Raw genomic sequence first — 19378 nt, 5'->3', positions numbered from 1 at the left:
CAGAAGCAATAATTTGAGAAACAAGAATATCACTCTGTTGTTTTTTTTAACCAGTGGAATTTTAATATGTGTGTGTGTGTGTGTGTGTGTGTGTGTGTGTGTGTGTGTGTGTGTGTATGTGTGTGCAGTCTATTAAATGTATTTGAGGTTGACTTATAAACAGATTTTTTTTAATATAAAAAAGACAAGCAAAAATCCAAATAGCACACCAAATCACCCCTGGCTGGTCTAATTTGCTTTGTGGTACAACTGAAATCTGGATCTCCCTTAGCCAACGTTGGCAATGTCAGTAATGATTTTATGCTCTGCTGATCTCTCTGGCACCGCAGTGCCCGGCCTGCTCATTAAGAGAACCGCAGTAGGGCGCTAGCTCCTGCCAGCTCCCAGGTCACAGCCTGGGTGGGGGTGGGGTGAGGAAATGGGGTCTTGAAGGGCTCATTTTTGGGTACTTTTGCCCGCCGTGTTTGCTAGGAAGATGCTTTGAATCGTCCCCCAAAGGGCAGACTCAACTGTTGTTTGAGAAGTGTGTGTGTGTGTGTGTGTGTGTGTGTGTGTGTATGTGTGTGTGTGTGTGTAAGTGGATGTGGGGTATCCTGATACCAGGACAGCCATGTGCCACCTTGGAGGTTTGACACTCAAGGTGATTCAGAGAGAGCCGTACCTAAGGCTGCCAGGCTAGGGTGCCTGGTCTGTCTGAGTCTGTCTCTGCCCATTCTGCTCTGCCAAACTAGAGTTCTCTCCCGGTCTCTCCCTGTCCCCAGTACCTCATAGATAGCTGCCCGAGTACAGATGGTTTGCAGCAAAGAGGAAATCTAGTTCAGTGATGAGTAATTGGTGGCGTTTCACCACGAGAGTTTGGCAACTGGCAGTGCCACTCAGCCAGTGTCAGTGGAGGTAATAATGCATTCGTCGTGAAGATGAACCGAGGTGATACAGGTAAAGCAACCAGTACCCAGTGCTTTCTACTGTGGCAATGAGGTAACATGGAGGCTGGAGCTCAGAACCTCATGCTTGCTACACTGTCTACTACCACTCAAGCCATACCCTTAGCCCTGCTTTTTTGTCGGTTTACGTTGGAGATGGAGTCTAGTCAACTTTACTATCTGGACTGGCCTCCCTCGGTGATCCTCTGGTGCTCGGTCTCCTGAGTAGATAGGATTTCAGGTGTGACCCACTGGTGCCTGCCTCTCACGTAGTGAGTTCAGGAACGTTACTCATGGTTCTGTTACTTTGGTTTCCTGGTCTGCAAAGTAGGGGTGACGGTGATGTCCCCTTCCTAGGGGGTATTTGTGAAGACTGACCAAGAAGAATGCCATTTGCCTTGGCTAAATTATTGCCCGTGTCATCTAACCATCGTGTCAGATCTCTTCGCTGTTACTAATTGTCGGTTGAAGATGGACTAACGCTGGAAAGCGATACTGGTTTGATAATGGTGAGCCGTCCGAGTTCAGACCCGGGGTCCCTCGGCTGATGCTGTACATTTCTTTCAGCCCAAGTTAGGCATCATGGACTTTTTAAGGTCAAGCTGCTAGGTCTGTGCTTGGGGAAAGGCCCTCTGTGATCCAGCAGTGATCCAGCTTTGTCTCTTCCCCCTTCCTTTCTCTTGGCTTGAAAAGCCACTCTCTGAGCCTCTAGGCTCCACACCTCATCAACGGGCCAGAAAAAGAACACAGTACGAGAAGTCCTCACCCCGCCATTCAGGCTTCTCCCCATTGGGTGTTCTATTTCCTTCCTGCACAAGAAAGTGAATCCCGTTCAGAGAATAAATGTCCCCCGGCCCATCCCAAAGATACTGGGGTGTCACTGCACCTCTTCTCTAAGCTCTGAGGAAGAGGAGCATGTGTGGCTCTTGAGCATCTTGTTTTCACGGGCCCTTCATCTGGGAGCTGTTGCAGTAGGAAGGAAGAGGGTCTGGGGAGCGCGCTGCTGGAGCCCAGGTTGTTTCCAGAGCTGAGAACCTGAACCTCATGGGTATTAGCAGGAGAGGGGGAGGGGAAGGAGGATTTGGCCCTAAATCTGCCATCACCTTCACCAGGCCCCTGGGGGATCAGGGAGGACTCTGGATGCGACCCCTCCCCACCCCTGCCCTAAGAGGGTGAGCCTCCCCTGCTCACACGTGCAGTTTTGTTGAGTAGGAGGCACGTACATATTCATCTCTGCTGGGCATGTGCCGAAACAAACAAACGAGCTAAGAAGTCCCATCTTTTCCCTGGCCCCTCTCCCTCACCTGTCCTCGGGTCACAAAAAGGGAATTCTTACCCTCGAGAGGAGATGTGCTAACAGGTTACAAGGCGTGAGGCCCAAGGATAATCTTATAGAACCCTTTGTCGTGCAAAGAAAGGTGTAGAAAACATCAAGGAGACAAAGATGATGATGCATCTCCTAGTGTTGAGTGGACATGGGCGGGGGGGAAAGTAGGGGGTTTCTCTGAACACATGTTAATGCTTAAATTAGAAAAAAACCTCTGCTGGCAAGGAAGGAGGGTGACCATCCGAGGCTAACATTACACGAGTTCTCGTAGGGTAGACTTGGCATCATAGCTTGGTGGTATTTCATGTCAGCTCCCAGAACCCTGGATTTTTCATCTGTGGTACTGCAGGGTATCCATCTAATCTATAGACGAATACTAGATGATCTAATCTGTAAAACTATAGATTACCTATCCTCAAAATCATAGGCTTCTTGTTTTGGGTGTGGGACCTGAAGCTTGAACTCAGGGCCCGGATGCTGTCCCTGAGCATCTTTTGCTCAAGGCCAGCGCTCTATCACTTGAGCCATAGCACCACTTCCAGCTTTTTGGTGGTTAATTGCAAACAAAGAGTCTCACAGACTTTCCGGCCTGTGCTGGCTTTGAACAGCAATCCTCAGAGCTCAGCCTCCTGAGTAGCTAACACGACCACCAGCATCTAACGATATTATAGAGTTCTTACTCTATAAAATTGCGGGTTATCTTATCTACCTTTGTCTCAACCTCCAGTTCTCAGCTGTACTACATGAGTGGTCCTACTGGGGACCACCCCCCCTGCCTGCATCTGATGTGATTTCATGGGGTGTACAGATGGATGCCCTGATTTCTTCCATGAGGTAATCGCAAAGCGAGACGTCTCTCGGGGATTCTGGTCATGCATTTGGCCTTTATCCCATGTGTCACTCTGTGGGTCTGACCATTGTCCAGGACAACATCACCCTTCAAGGAATGATAGCTTAGGGGTCAGGGCATGGATCAAGAGGCCAAGTGCTTGCCTACTATGCCCAAGACCCTGGTTTAACTCCTAGTACCACAACAGAGGTTCTTTGTTATGGAAGGAAGAATGGAGAGGACTTGTCAGGAACCATTGCTTGGGAGCCGTAGATGGAACGGAGGTGATTTAGTCAGGAGATGATGATGCTTATTCCTGCAGAGAGTCAAATAAATAGTTGAGGGGTTGCAGGAAGAGGGAGCGCAGGGTCCTCTTTGGCATTTATGCAGAAAAAGTGGGAAAGGCCTTCTTTGTCTTTGGTTAATTGCTAAACCAAGATGATCCTCCATACAGAAGCTTTTGCTGACATCTCTGCTATCAGCAAGTAATTTTTTTTTTTTGGTTGGTCATGGGGCTTGAACCCTCTGAGAGCCAGGGTACTATCCTTGAGCTTTTGATGATGGGAGGAAATACTTGTGAGATCTGTGAACTTGCCAGCTCCCTAGAAGGAAAAATTTCCACCCAGCTTGGGAACCACAAAATCCCTGATCCCCTTTGACCTTAGGATTCTATGTCTTAGAGAAGCTCACGAGGACACGGGCACAAAGATGCTCTTCCCCGGGGTGGAAATTTCCAACCAAGAGACTGCTCTCCACTGTGAACCTCCACTGGGAAGTTAGCCATGCACCAAAACACCCTGAGCATCTTCGAGTAGTGAGGTCATCGATGTTTGCTTTTGTTTGTCTTCTTTATCTTTACCCTTTATGCCTTTTGTTTTCAGCTTGTTTTAGAGTGTGCATGATTTTTATTCTGTCCAATTTATTGGACTAACATTAATGGAGCAGCTACTATGTGAACATCTATGCTGAGTACAACACGATGACACAGAGCCCGCACGGTCCTTTCTCTTCCTCTCTTGCCTCTTCTTCCTCCTCCCTTCCCTTCTCCTCCTTCCTCCCTTCCTGTCTCACCCACCTCCTCCTCTTCCTCCTCCTCCTCCTCTTCTTCCTCTTCCTCTTCCTCCCCCTCCTTCAGAAGCTGACAGTTACAGGAATTTGACAAGCACCGTACAATCAGATCTCCAACAGCAGAGAGAGGTCTGAGTTGTGGAGGCCAGGAAAGATGAACAGGAGTTTGCTTGGAAAAGGGGATCTGCAAACTATAGCCCACAGATGTGGAGCCTTCCTTCTGTTTTAGCTATTTAAAAGGCTGAATATTTTCCCTTAATTTTGTTAATCAACACATAATAATTATTCCTACCATATGATGGGTTATAGGCCCATGATGCGTAATGATCAAATCGGGATGGGCAGTCTTTTCATCTCTCGAGGCCCCTCTGCTCGGCAGGTAGCAGCCATTAATTTTCCTACATAGTTCAGGGCGTGGAGGGGTTGGGGGTGGGGCCTATCATGGCCAACTCAGCCTGTGGAGCAGACGCGAAGGGTGACCGAGTTCCTGGCTTTCTAACAAGTCCCTCGTCTGCTTCATGCCGAAGTCATTTTTGATCACTCCGCTGCGCTCTCGTTTTTCCAAGTTTATTGTCTTAATTTCTTCTGCTAGAGACAGATTTCAAATGAGTTTCATAGCTCAGCCAGTTGTGAGGCATCGTGAATTTCATGTGTCGCTTCCCTGGTGGATTGGCTCATTTTTCTTCCACTGCTCCTTTCCCAGCCTCCAAACCCAGCACGGAAGAGGCTCCTCTTGTTTCTCTGGTCCCTTCATTCCCCTGGACCAGGAGGTTGGCTTGCAAATAGCAGGGAGACAGGTGACCAGGGATGCAGCAACAGCTAGTCCTCCTCCATGGTTGGGGGGTTTGAGGGGCGGGGAAAATCACTGATCATTTTGGGGACCAACCTCTTCATTTGGTAAAGCTGAGAGATTGAATTCAATGCCTCATTTCTAAGATTTCTCAATTTACCTATGTGTCTAGATCAGTGGGAATCATCAGGAGACAGAAATTCTACCAGTTACTTGAGAGATTCTTTGATATAAAATTAACTGGTTAAATAAGTTTTGCCTTTTTTTTTTTGACTCATCTGTATGGCTGGGCTAGAGCTATGGCTGAAATAGCCCAGCAAGTGTGAGATCCTGAGTTCAAAACCCCAGTGACACCATCAAAATGAGCAGCATTACTGTAGTAATGACAGCAGGGAGTGGCAGTAGCCATTAGAGCGACAAAGAGAAACAGAGGGGTGGGAAGGGTTTACAGGTCGCAGATAGAGCTATAATGCCACTCTCAGCGTGGTTGGCACCACGCTGGTGAGGGAGGTTGGGGTTGGTGCCACGGTGTCTGCTGTTTGCATTCAGCGGATGCCCTGCTGGTGCCTCAGAGAAGAGGTTACCTGCAGCGTGGTGCCAGGCTTCCGTCCTTCTCCACCCTCGGGACTTCCCCCTGGCACCCTGTCTCTGCAGAGCCTGGCAGGGAGCAGCTGGCAGAGCTCTGCTCTGGAAGTAGACAGATGCCTCCCCCCGATACAGTGCTCATTCGTTGGTGGCCTAGAAGCCGTTTTAGTTTGGTTCAAAGCTATCAGAAGTCTAACTGGACGTGCGTTTTCAATCTGACAACCGAGGAAGAGAGTCCATGCAAAAGTCAGTAGTGCTTCTAAATCTTAGTCACACACTATCTGAAAAATAAATCAGGAAAATGATGCCATTTACAGTAGCATAAAAAAAGTAGGGATTATATCCAAGGAAACGAAGGATCTATATATTGAGAACTATAGAACATGGATGAAAGAAATGGAAGGAGACATAATTAGAGTCTGTACTGGAAGAATTAATATTTTGAGGTTTTCCTAGTACCCAGGTTCATCTGATGTGTAATGCAACCCCAATCATAATTCCAATGGAATTTTTTAAAAAACAGAAATAGAAAAAAAAAATCCTAAAACCTGTAGGGGACACTAAAGACATCCAATAGTGCAATCTTGAGCTCAAAGAACAAGGTGGAGGCCATCAATTTTATACCTGATTTTCAAATGCAGTTCAAAGCTAGAGAGGACGAAAGGAGAGGGGGATGGGGCATCTGCATGGTTAGAGTTAATTGTCTGCAGCTGAGAAACAAGAATAATGAAGCCCATTAAAATTGTGAAAAATAAAAATAAAAAGGGGAAAGGAAAATAAGAGAATAGAGGGGTGCATATGATCTAAGTACATTATATACATCAGACATTATATATGATATATAATATATGACATAATATGTAATATGTAATGTAATATCTTCTATAGGCTTGGAAGTGTTTCAGTGAAACCCCTTTGCATAATTAAAATATGCTATTGTATTCATAAACTGCTTTGTTAAATGGCCACTCCTTACAAATATTTAAATAAAAAAAAATCTCAGTGGAAAAAAAATTAAAACCAAAACAATAACCAGCTCCCCCTCAACCAGACCAAGTTGAAAGATAATTACAGCAAAACACTTTGATGGTACTAGTGTAAAAATGTATAGATACAGAAGTTCATTTTGATAAGTATTATTTTATATGGTCAGATGCACTTAGCTTTTGTGCCTATGTGATCCTTTCCTAAGAATATCCTCCTTTGGTCTCGGTGTGAATGTCTAAAGACCTGTGTAATTTATCATGTCCCAGTGTATTTTTTTTTTTTTTACTATCCAGTGTGTTTTCTTGTAGATTTATAGGCACATTCTAGTCACCACAAATGAAGGAAACCATGCAATCTATGTTTCTTTGGGTCTGGCTTACTTTGCTTAATATAATTTTTTCCAAGTCTTTTCATTTTCTTATGAATGGTACAATAAGATTCTTTCCAGGCTGGGTGCTGGTGGCTCACGCCTGTAATCCTAGCTTACTCAGGAGGCTGAGATCTGAGGGTTGTGGTTCAAAGCCAGTCTGGGTAGGAAAGTCCGTGAGACTCCTATCTCCAATAAACCACCAGAAAACTGGAAGTGGTGCTGTGGCTCAAGTGGTAGAGCGCTCTCCTTGAGCTGAAGAGCTGAGGGACAGCACTCAGGCCCAGAGTTCAAGCCCATGACCGACCAAAAAAAAAAAAAATTCTTTCCAATGGATGAGTAGAATTCCATTGTGTATGTATAGCACATTTTCTTGGTCCATTTATCCACTGAGGGGCATCTGGGTTGATTCCATATCTTGGCTATGGTAACTAATGCTGCAATGAACATAGTTGTGCTGGTACTTTAGTGTGACCTTGTTTGTGTTTGAAAATGGAAACAAGGTTTTTTTTTTCTCTTTGTTGCTGCTTTTGTTTTCATTTCCTTTTGTCTTGTTTGTTCATTTATCTATCTTTAGGAGGATGAAGGGAGGGGCGCAGAAATGGAGGGACAAAGGGTGAACAAATAAAGCAGTGATACTCACTGGATACTGTGTTGAAAATGAACTATACAACTTGTGGGTGGGGAGGGAAGGAAAAACTGGGAGAGCATGAAGGAAGGGGTGACATTGTTCAAAAGAAATGCACTCTTTGTCTGAGTTATGTAACCGTAACCCTCTGTACATCACCTTTACAATAACAATAAATGAATTAAAAATACATAGATGATGGAACAGAATAAAGAATCTGAACTAGATCTTAAATTTATAGTCAATTAATCCTTGATACAGATGCAGTCCCCTCCCCCCAATAAATGATGTTGGGGACACTGTACCCCCACATACATGCAGAAGGGCTCTCTCACATCCATTTTGCTGCAAGGTCTGGACCTTGATTATAGCTGGCAAAGGGTTTTCCATCACTCTTCAGTAAGACAACCAGTCCCATTAGCTTTCACTCTTTTTCTGTTATATCATGGTCTCCCTTTCCTTGTCCCTGTATGTCTGTTGCTGCAATTCACCCCAGAAATCTTCTCTTTCAACATCTCTCTCCGGGGCAGAACTTTTTGTAGTTCAAGGACTGTCTGTGAGTTACTCATCTATAAGTCTTTAAGAACGGTAAGTCTATCCGATTTCAGTTGATCTGTGTTGGTGTGTGTATGTCTAGGTGAGGCTATTTTTTTTTTTTGAAGAACATGTATCAAAAGTTGTAACTACTAATTTGCCGTGGATATTGTATCACCTTCCATTTTCTACCTCTATGACATGGACGTTCTAGGGTGGGTTAAAAACAGATGGAGTAATAGATCTTTTAAACCTCCGATGTGACTAATACCAGGTCATCTCTCTCCCATCTGTCCCTCTGTGTCCCCTCTTCACAGGGCTGATAGTCTACTTAGGAATGATGGCGGGGGCCTTCGTCCTGGGGGGCCTGGCTGATAAGCTGGGGAGGAAGAGAGTCCTCAGCGTGTCTCTGGCCATCAACGCCTGCTTCGCCTCCCTCTCCTCCTTTGTGCAGGGCTATGGAGCCTTCCTCTTCTGCAGACTCATCTCGGGCATAGGGTATGACTCAGTGACCTTGAACTGGCCTCTAATAGTGTCCTAAACTAGAGTACCTCCTGGTCCATCTGCCCTAGCTCAAGTCCATCTGTCCTGGTACTCCTGATGTGTGTGTGTGTGTGCTCTTTCCTGAAACCTTAGACTGAGTATTTTGGCTCTCAAGATTATCTATTAGGCTGAGTGCTGGTGGCTCACGCCCGTCATCCTGGCTACTCAGGAAGCTGAGATCTGGGGATTGTGGTTCAAAGTCAGCCTGGGCAGGAAAGTCCGTGAGACTCTTTGTCTCCAGTGAACCACCAGAAAGCTGGAAGTGGCACTGTGGCTCAAAGTGGTAGAGTGGTAGCCTTGAGCAAAAGAACCAGGGACGGTGCCCAGGCCCTGAGTTCAAGCTCCACGACCACCACCACCAACAATAAAAGGATTCTCTATTATCCTTCCACCCCACACAGGGTAAACAGCTCTGTTCAGCTGCAAAACTGTGCATGATCAATTTTTTTTTTGCCATAAGCATTTTTAGTATCTAATTTGATTCTTTCTGGGCTTTTTCTCTCTGCAGGATTGGAGGTTCCCTGCCCATTGTTTTTGCTTATTTTTCTGAATTCTTGTCTCGGGAGAAGCGAGGAGAACACCTCAGCTGGCTGGGAATCTTCTGGATGGCCGGGGGTCTTTACGCATCGGCCATGGCCTGGAGTATCATTCCCCACTACGGTGAGACCCTGGCTTCAAAGAGCCCAGCACCTTCGCCTTGTTGCTGTATTCACGTACAGCTCCTGTGTATCACTTTCATTGTCCTACAAAACCATCGAACGTTACACACACATTCATGATGTCAATGCTCAATAGAGCACCTGCCTTAAAAAAAAAAAAAAAAAAGCAAGGCCCTGGCCCTGGGTTCAAACCTGAGCACCACCAACCAACCAATAAACACACACACACACACTAGTGGAAATAGCTTCTTAGTGTTAACACATCTGGGTTTGGTTAACACAGGAAATAGTTTACCAAGAATTGTGTGTGCAAGGGGAGGATTTTCCAAGATATTATAACCAGCAGCATAGTTCATGGGACTTTAAAACATGGATTTGGATGGAGGAAACAATTGCTATTAGGAGCTTGCAATTTTGTATGAAATGTTACAGATAACTGGCTAGTGACAGAAGTATCTGGAAAACAGCTCAGTGCATTACTTCACTAGTCCTAGTCATTTTTCCTTTCGCTGGCTGAGAAACCCAGTAGGTTTTCAAATCCTAGAGGTAGTGAATTGTTTTTATTCCTGTTGGTTGTGAGGCTTGAACTCAGGGCCTGGGAGCTGTCCCTAAATTTTTTTGCTCAAAGCTAGCGCTCTACCACTTGAGTCACAGCTCCACTCCCAGTTTTTAGGTGGTTCACTGGAGATGAGACTCATGGACTTTCCTGCCTGGGGTGGCTTTGAACTGTGATCTTCAGATCGCAACTTCTTGAATAGTTAGGATTACAGACGTGAGCCCCTGGAGCCGAGCTAAAGGGGGAGCCCCAGCTGGTCTTGAACTTGTGATCCTCTTTCCTCATCTTCCTTGTTGATTACCAGTGTGCACCGCCATGGCTGGTGGAGGCGTTATAAACGTTTTATCCCAGGTGGACAAAATGTTTTCCTATTTGTTTTGTAAAAAACAAATTCCTCCTCCTCCTCCTTCTCCTCCTCCTTCTCTTCTTCCTCTTCTCCCTCTCCCTCTCCCTCCTCCTCCTCCTCCTCCTCCTCTTCCTCCTCTTCTTCTCTTCTTCTTCTTCTTCTTCTTCTTCTTCTTCTTCTTCTTCTTCTTCTTCTTCTTCTTCTTCTTCTTCTTCTTCTTCTTCTTCTTCTTCTCCTCCTCCTCCTCCTCCTCCTCCTCCTCCTCCTCCTCCTCCTCCTCCTCCTCCTCCTCCTCCTCCTCCTCCTCTCCTCCTCCTCCTCCTCTCCTCCTCCTCCTCCTCTTCCTCCTCCTCCTCCTCCTTCTCCTTCTTCTTCCTCTTCTTTATATTATTATAAATTATTAGTAGTATGTATTAATTGTACAAAGGAATTTATTGGGATACTTCCAAGCATCCATCTATCTATCTTTCTATCTATCTATCTTTCTTTCTATGTATCTGTCTATCTATCTATCTATCTATCTATCTGTCTGTCTGTCTGTCTGTCTGTCTGTCTGTCTGTCTGTCTGTCTGTCTGTCTGTCTGTCTATCTATCTATCTGTCTGTCTGTCTATCTATCTATCTATCTATCTATACCTGTCTATCTGTCTGTCTGTCTGTCTATCTGGCACATTTTTCATACACTTTCCCGTATGAAATCGGTGACTTTTACACTCTATGTTCAAACAGAACATTAATCAAAACAGGCATTGGTTTGGTGGAAACCCATTCTAGAAATCTGGTAGGCTAGGCTATATTATAATAAGGGCAACGATTTAAGCCTTACTTATTTATTTACTTTTTACCAGCACAAAGCTGTTTTATTCACAGCACAGCAGACAGTCGATGACATTTCTAGCTAAGACACTGCCCCTCTAACCCACGTGAGGGCAGTGCGGAAAGGGGTTTGCTGTGTGTGTATGTGCCTGTGTGCGTGCGTGGATGGTCCGCGCCATCTCTTTGGTTGCTTTTGTAGGAATGGATGAGGGGAGACCTTGGCATCAGGCGTTGAGATGACTCGTGGAGAGGGAAAGCCACAAAGCTCAGAAGGCATGGCCCAGGGGGAGGAAAAAAAAAACAACACAACAAAAAGATGCTCTACTCTGGAAGATTCATTCTCCTTGTGGCTGGCGTGTGTGGCGTTCGGCCAGACAAGTAGGGCAAGCTAACCGTCACAGGACGATTTCTGCCTCCGAATCAGTATCATTCCAAATATTTGGGGGCAGTTTACCATTTAATTGTATTCAATATAAGGCCCCAAAGATGTGTGTAATGAACACACTAAAAGCAGGTTACTGAAATTACCATAAAAACCACAGACGCATGAGGGAATAGTGGATTCTGGATACTGTATGCATATCATTATAAAGACTAAAAAAAAATGTCTTTCCAGGGCAGGGTGCTTCCTTCCGCTGCTCAGTCTTCCCTGGTTATGCTGCGTTTGGCTGTTGGGTGTTTTCTGATGATTTATTTCTAATGAGGCCAGAACAGATTTTCGACATGAGCTGAGGATGTGTAAATAATGCTATTGTTTTGTGTTTTTTTAAAAAATCTCTCTCTTCCGAGTTGTCCCCTGAAAGCAGGCAAGGCTTTTTAATTAAAATTAAAAGGAGGAAACAAACCCCAGTGAGACGGCACTGCACCACGCTGTGCCAACAGACAGACTCGGAATGAGTCGGTGCCACTGTTGCGGCGGACTATGCCCGAGTCGCCACGTCCCCGTGGCGCCCTGCCTCCTGCTGCCCGATCCCTTCCCCACAGAGACAGAGAAGGAAACAGCGGTAGGAACCCTGGATACTGGCTAGGGTCACCTGCCGGTAGGGTAAGTTGTGTCACAGAGGTAGTTACACAAAATGAGCAGCCAACCTTATCTGTCTGTCTGTCTATCCATCTGTCTATCCCTCCACCCACTGATCTATCCATCTATCCATCTTCTTCCAGCCACCTATTTTCTGTCCATTATCTGTTTATCTATCTGTCTGTCTATATGTCTATATGTGCCAGAGCCTGCCGGCAACAAAAGGGCATCCTGAATTAGGGGGCGAGGACAAGAAAAATAAAGACATAAGACAAAGGATGGGGTCGGGAGGTCTGCAGCTCAAGACTGCAGCACTGTTTATTTTTAACTTTCCCTAATATATACTATTAGAAGTCAAGAGGTAACATAAGGTTACAATAGTCCAGAAAAACAAGGAAAATTTCAGTAAAAACAGAGTGCAGTAAAAACAGGACAAGGTCAACTGGTAGAAAGTAAAACAAACTCTGCAGACATAGCAGAGCAATGCCGGGCACCTGGTGTTTTTCAAGAAAGCCAGCTCCTTGTACGTGCCTTTAAGTGAGCACAGGGGTCAAGATGACCTTTAAACTTTACTGTCAGCTCTCAACATATATGTATCGATCTATCTATCCATGAATTATGTCTATTATCTGTCTATCTATCTATCTATCTATCTATCTATCTATCTATCTATCTATCTATCATATATATATTTGTGTGTGTGTATATGCCAGAACTTGGGCTAGCACTCAGGGACTTTTACTCTTGAGAAGCTTTTTCTGTTCAAGATTGGCACTCTACCTCTTGCAACAAACCTCCATTTCTGGCTTTTTGCTAGTTAATTGGAGATTAGAATCTCATGGACTTTTTCTGCCTTGGCTGGCTTTGAACCTTGTTCCTCAGATCTCAGGCTTGTGAGTAGCTAGGATTACAGGTATGAGCCATCATGCTCAACATGTTTTCTAAGGAAAGGAATTGGGAATTTTATCTCCAAATCATTACTACCCTCTAAAATTAGAACTCAGTGTTTACATAGTTTTACCCCTGTGTGTGTGTGTGTGTGTGTATGTGTGTGTGTGTACTCATGTGCATGTGAGAGTGAGTGCCGAGACTTGAACTCAGAGCTTGAGCACTGTCCCTGAGCTCTTTTGTTAAAGGCTAGCATTTTACCACTTGAGTCACAGATCCACTTCTGGCTTTTTGGTGGTTAATTGGAAATAAGAGTCTCATTGACTTTCCTGCCCAGGCTGGCTTCGAACCACAATCCTCAGATATCAGTGTCTTCAGTAGCTAGGATTACAGATGTGAGCCTCTGGTACCCAGCAATACAGTTTTGTCTTTTATGCATCAAGTGTCGTCAGTCTATTTTATACTCCTGGTCTTAAAAAAAATAGTTATTTTTTCTGATCCTTTTTTTTTTGGGTCCAGTCGTGGGCCTGAACTCTGGGCCTGGGCTCTGTCCCTCAGCTCTTCAGCTCAAGGCTAGCACTCTACCATTTGAGCCACAGCGCCACTTCCGGCTTTTTTCTTTTTGCTTATGTGGTGCTGAGGAATCGAGCCCAGGGCCTCATGCATGCAAGGCAAGCGCTCTACCACTGAGCCACCTTCCCAGCCCTGATCTTTTTAATATAACATCCTTAGCACTAAATATCATGTAGCTATTTTTTTTTTTTTTTTTGGGTATGGTCATGGGGCCTGAACTCTGGGCCTGGGCGCTGTCCCTCAGTTCTTCAGCTCAAGGCTAGTGCTCTACCACTTGAGCCACAGCACCACTTCCAGCTTTTTTCTTTTTGCTTATGTGATGCTGAGGAATCGAGCCCAGGGCCTCATGCATGCAAGGCAAGCGCTCTACCACTGAGCCACCTTCCCAGCCCCTCATGTAGCTATTTCTAAAGAAAAAAAAAATCAAATCTACCTAAGAAGCAGGTGAGTTATTATGGGCTAACAGGAGCTTTCACAGGTTAAAAAAAATATGTGGAGGAATCATCACTTGCATTCAGACTCGATATTCTGGTAACAAAGTGATAATGCCAGGATTTGAACCTTTATCTATGTGATTGCAAAAGCCCAGGCTCTTCCCAGTGTGTGTATGGGAACCACATTGTCGGATCCACTCATCTATTGTAGGACACCTGGGCCATGTCCACCACTTGGCTCTTGTGAGTAGTGCAGCAGTGAACATGGGTGTGTGGGCATCTTTATGGTACCCTGGCTTGTGATGCTCTGGCTGGAGGCCCAGGTGTGATATGGCCGGGTCCTAGGGAAGATCTACATTTGTCCTCGGTGCTTTTTGGGTTACTCTTCTGCCTGACGGAGAGACTGTTTGCCACAAGCCATCTGCTTCTCCACAGGCTGGGGCTTCAGCATGGGGACCAGCTACCACTTCCACAGCTGGAGGGTGTTCGTTATCGTCTGTGTGCTGCCCTGTGCCGTGTCCGCGGTGGCCTTGAAGTTCATGCCCGAGAGCCCCCGCTTTCTGCTCGAGGTGAGATCTGAGGCCCCGACTTCACCCTAGCCAATCACACCACACCTACCCTTTTCCCAAGTGATCACTGCAAGGGGCAGGATCTCACCCCGCCGCCCATCCAGCCTTCCAACTGCAAGTAGTTACTCCTAGTGGGTAGCGGTAGCAGTGCCTGGCATTCATGCCTGGAAGGTGCAACTTTGCTATCCACCCAAGACGGGCCGCGGGGAGGTGGAGACTCATCCTAATCCTTCTCAGGCCCTCATGTGGTCACTGGTCCACGTCCGATCTTTCCAGACTCAGGGCTCTTGCACCCTGTCTGGGCCTGTAGGGTTTTCCAGATTGAACATGAGGTTGAACACTTCACCCTTGGGGGCTCCTGTGTCATTCTTGGGTTTTTCCAGATGGGTAAGCATGACGAGGCCTGGATGATTCTCAAACAAGTCCACGACACCAACATGAGGGCCAAGGGGACCCCTGAGAAGGTGTTCACGGTGAGTGTGAGCCACGGGGAATCCCGGGAAGGTGTTCACACTGTGTGCCATGGGGGAATCCCAGGAAGGTGTTCACACTGAGTGTGAGCCACGGGGGAATCCCGGGAAGGTGTTCACACTGAGTGTGAGCCATGGGGGAATCCCGGGAAGGTGTTCACACTGAGTGTGAGCCATGGGGGAATCCCGGGAAGGTGTTCACACTGAGTGTGAGCCACGGGGGAATCCCGGGAAGGTGTTCACACTGAGTGTGAGACACGGGGATCCCCGGGAAGGTGTTCACACTGAGTGTGAGCCATGGGGGAATCCCGGGAAGGTGTTCACACTGAGTGTGAGCCATGGGGGAATCCCGGGAAGGTGTTCACACTGTGTGCCATGGGGGAATCCCAGGAAGGTGTTCACACTGAGTGTGAGCCACGGGGGAATCCCGGGAAGGTGTTCACACTGAGTGTGCGCCACGGGGGAATCCGGGAAGGTGTTCACACTGAGTGTGAGCCACAGGGGAATCCCAGGAAGGTGTTCACACTGTGTGCCAGCTGCCCTTTCCCACCACGCGGCTTCCTGTAACAGCCGCTGTGCCCAAAGAAGATCATTCTTCCAATACTTCCATCACAGTCCTGTCTGTCCTTCCTGTCACTTTGTCATGATTATTCCTTGCATCTCGATGGATGTCTTTCTAGGGTTTCCCTCAGGTAGTGTCCATTAGAAAAATGATAATAGAAACAAATATATTTCCCCCCACATCTTTCTTTTGCTTTCCAGGTTTCCCACATCAAAACACCCAAGCAAATGGATGAATTCATCGAGATCCAAAGTTCAACAGGAACTTGGTACCAGCGCTGGCTGGTCAGGTTCACCACCACGTTCAAGCAGGTACAGTCGGGGGTGAGGGGACGTGTGTCCAGTGGAAGGTGGTGCGGTTGGCATGGGAAGGCTTAGTGGGTGAGAACAGAGACCACAGCTTTTAAGGCAGCGCGATTGCGATGCAGAGGACACAGCTCTGGTTCGGGATGTTCGCTTCCAGCCTGTGTGTGTCTCCAACTGGCCATGTTGTCCCGGGGGTGCAAACTCTCGAACCTCTGTATCTTTTCTTTGCTCTGCTTTTTTCCAAGGCCGGGGGTTTGACTAGTTGGAGCCAATACCCCTCTCTCTAGAAGTATCCATTAATCCACAGGAAAAGAAAAGAGAGAGTGAAACCCATGGCTCTCGGAGGGAGCGTTAAGAGACCCGAGGGTGATTTTTTTTTTTCCTTGTCGGTGGTGAGGCCTGAACTCTGGGCCTGGGCGCTGTCCCTCAGCTCTTCGGCTCAAGGCTAGTGCTCTACCACTTGAGCCACAGTGCCACTTCTGGTTTGCTGCTGGTCTCCAACCATTGGAGATAAGAGTCTCATGGACTTTCCTGCCCGGGCTGGCTTTGAACTGCGATCCTCAGATCTCAGCCTCCTGAGTAGCTAGGCTGACAAGCATGAGCCACTGGCGCCCGGAGGGTGATTCTTTTCTGCGGGAAAATGCCTTTTCTCCAGGGAGCTGGACCCTGGAGGCAGGGAATAAGTCAGCTGCTGGGAGTTGGTGTAGCTGAGCAGCTACCTGTCTAGGGAGACCCCATGGGGCTCAGGACGGATGGACAGTAAACGTTTAGATTCCCACCCGTGCCCACAGTCAAGGAGCAGAGCTCACGACTCTCCGCAAGGCAGTGCTGTGACATCCTAACTCAGGGCGCTTTCAGTCACATCATCGTACGCGCTCTCTGGAGAGCGGCCAGCGAGGGACATGAACTCCCTTGGTCATGGGTCAGCGCTGCCCGCGTCAGGGAGAAATGCGGGGGTCCGTGCCCCCAGCTTGTTGGGGACCATCCGAGAGATGAGCTCTTCCTCCAACCCCTCTTCTCTGATCCGTGCCGCAGGTCTGGGATAACGCGCTGTACTGCGTGCTGGGCCCCTTCAGAATGAACACCCTCATCCTGGCCGTGGTCTGGTTCACCTTGGCGTTAAGGTAAAGTTCTGCCCAACTCGGGCGCCCGCGTCGTGGTCTCCTGGACTCAATGAGGGTCACCACCAAGTGTCAGCACCCGGAGTGCTGGCCTTCTAGATTCAGATGGAGACATTACCAGGGAAGCCTGGCCCTGCCCCCCCTCAAATGCTCCCAGCCCAACTAGGAGAGAATGTTTGTTTGTTTTCAAAGCCAACGACGCTGGATGATGACAGGTTTGGTTTTGTTTTAAAGAAAAACATCTTATTTCTATTTATTCGTGGATAACTTCATTTCCTGGCCTAGGTGATGGATTGCAATGTTGGAGCAACATTCAGCCTTGTACCCTCCGCCTCCCTCCCCCACTTCCTCTGCCTCCTGTACGTAATGGTTGTGGATTTCCTATGCGTACTTCCAGCGATGTGCAAGCAAATAATTATATATGCTTATTTATTTCTTCCTCCTTTTCTTATTCAAAGGAACATACTTTGCATTTGCTTTTTGTATTCTATGACATAGTCTGGAGCCGTGTGTGGACTAATACAGGGATTCCTTCCTTTTCTTTCTTTCTTTTTGTTGATTGTGGGATTTGAACTCAGGGTCTAGGTACTATGCCTGAGCTCTTTTGGCTCAAGGCTGGTGCTCTGCCACTTAGAGCCACAGCGCCACTTGCAGGTTTTGGTGGTTAAGTGGAGGTAAGAGTCTCACAGACCTCTCTGCCTGGGCTGGCTTTGAACTGTGATCCTCAGATCTCAGCCTCTTGAGTAGCTGGGATGACAGGTGTGAGCCACCAGCGCCCAGCCCCCTCAGGGTTTTCTTTATTCTTCTTTATGGCTACTGCCTAGCAACCTATAGTAAAATATCACAGGGCCTTATCATATGCCAGGGCCTTGTCACCAGAATGCAGGAAGTTTCCACAATGAGGAACCCTGTTTGCAGGCCACTTTGAATTGGGGCAGGCTCATCAATGGATCAGTTCCCAGAAGAGTAACGATCTGGAAGAATAGGAAATTGAGGGAAAGCACTTGTCAACCTACAGTCTCACCAAGAGAGAAGACTTTGAGGTTTGGACAGGCTCATCGCTGAGAAGAAGGGAACAATACGGTTTTAAGTTGTAGTTTTCTTATTATCGGTAGGATTGAACATATTTTTTTTTCCAGGCATAAAATAATATCATTTGCCAACAGAAATAGTTTTGTTTTATGATTTTGCATTCACACATATATAGGATATATAGATAGATTATACATATGCTTATATATATTCTTATATATGCACACACACACACACACACCATTTTTTCTCTTATTTAACCAGTTGGCCAAGATCTACAGCAGGCAGGCAAATAGCCATAGTTTTAGTAGTACCACTGGGTGTCTTGTCTTGTCCCTAGCGTCATATTTCCTTATTCATTAAGATTCTAGCTTTTGAGCTGAGCTATCTCATTTTTTCCCTATGTGTTAAGAAAGGGTCTATGAGCCCATAATCTATTAGAGTTTTTTTTCTTTTTAATCAGAAATGAATTTCGTAATGCTTTCCTAGCCTCTGTGGAGCCAGTCATGATTTTGTCCTTACGCCTATGCATTTGCCGAGTTCTGTCCTGCTAGATTTTCTGATCACAGACGGAGGCACACAGCACTGACAGCGAGCTGGGTGCTCCCTCCCTCCCTCCCCGCCTCCCGTTCAGCTCAGACGCTCTGTCCTTCCTGCTGCAGTTACTACGGGCTGACCGTCTGGTTTCCCGACATGATCCGCTACTTTCAAGATGAAGAATACAAGTCGAAGATGAAGGTGTTTTTCGGGGAGCACGTGTACGGCGCCACGATCAACTTCACCATGGAAAACCAGATCCACCAGCACGGGAAGCTGGTGAACGACAAGTAAGCGTGCACGCGCACACTCGCGGTGCCAGCCTGCTCCCTCGCACACCCGTCTGATCCAGGGCGACTGAGGCTGATCCCCCAGCCACCCTCCTGCCCCTCACCACCCCGGCTTCATCCGAGGAGGGTGCAGCCATTCCCCCGAGGACCGTCACCCTGGCCACGTGTCCCCAGAACCTGGTCACTGCACAGGCAGGATCACAAGGCCATCCATGCCCATGCCCCCGCCATATTCAAAAAGCTGCTATTCTAGAAGTGAAGTCAGCAAGCTCACCGGCTTGTGAGGCGTGCATGCATGTGTGCGTGTGCGTGTGTATGCATGTGTGTGCGTGTGTATGCGCGTGTGTGTATGCATGTGTACATGTGTATGCATGTGCACGTGTGTATGTGTGTGCATGTGTGTATGTGCATATGCGTGTGTGTATGCGTGTGTATGCATGTGTGTATGTGCGTATGCATGTGCGTGTGTGTATGCGTGTATGCGTATGCGTGTGCGTGTGTGTATGTGTGCATGCACAGGCTACTCAGGCGAACCAGGAACTAGCAGCCAACAGCTCTCACTGCTGACAGAAATAACCCATGGCCTGCCTGTCGAGCTACACTGCTTTGATTCTGGAAG

General features: G+C 47.1%; 1 protein-coding gene across 1 annotated transcript; it reads left to right on the top strand.

The window, feature by feature from the left end:
- Nucleotides 1-917: 917 nt before the first annotated feature.
- LOC138841775 (synaptic vesicle glycoprotein 2B-like) lies at nucleotides 918-18951 on the top strand (the record flags this gene model as incomplete). Its single annotated transcript, XM_070042665.1, has 9 exons — nucleotides 918-936; nucleotides 8356-8536; nucleotides 9090-9241; nucleotides 14309-14442; nucleotides 14826-14915; nucleotides 15675-15785; nucleotides 16815-16903; nucleotides 18595-18759; nucleotides 18822-18951. Coding segments are annotated over exons 1-9 (1071 nt in total), but the record flags the coding sequence as incomplete, so codon positions are not given.
- Between the last annotated feature and the right edge of the window lie 427 nt (nucleotides 18952-19378).

Source organism: Dipodomys merriami, unplaced genomic scaffold (genome assembly GCF_024711535.1).
Source record: "Dipodomys merriami isolate MVZ:Mamm:240054 unplaced genomic scaffold, mDipMer1.0.p SCAF_3285, whole genome shotgun sequence".
Classification (NCBI taxonomy): domain Eukaryota; kingdom Metazoa; phylum Chordata; class Mammalia; order Rodentia; family Heteromyidae; genus Dipodomys; species Dipodomys merriami.
The sequence above is the reverse complement of the archived record's forward strand: the minus strand, read 5'-3'. Positions and strand labels throughout refer to the sequence as shown.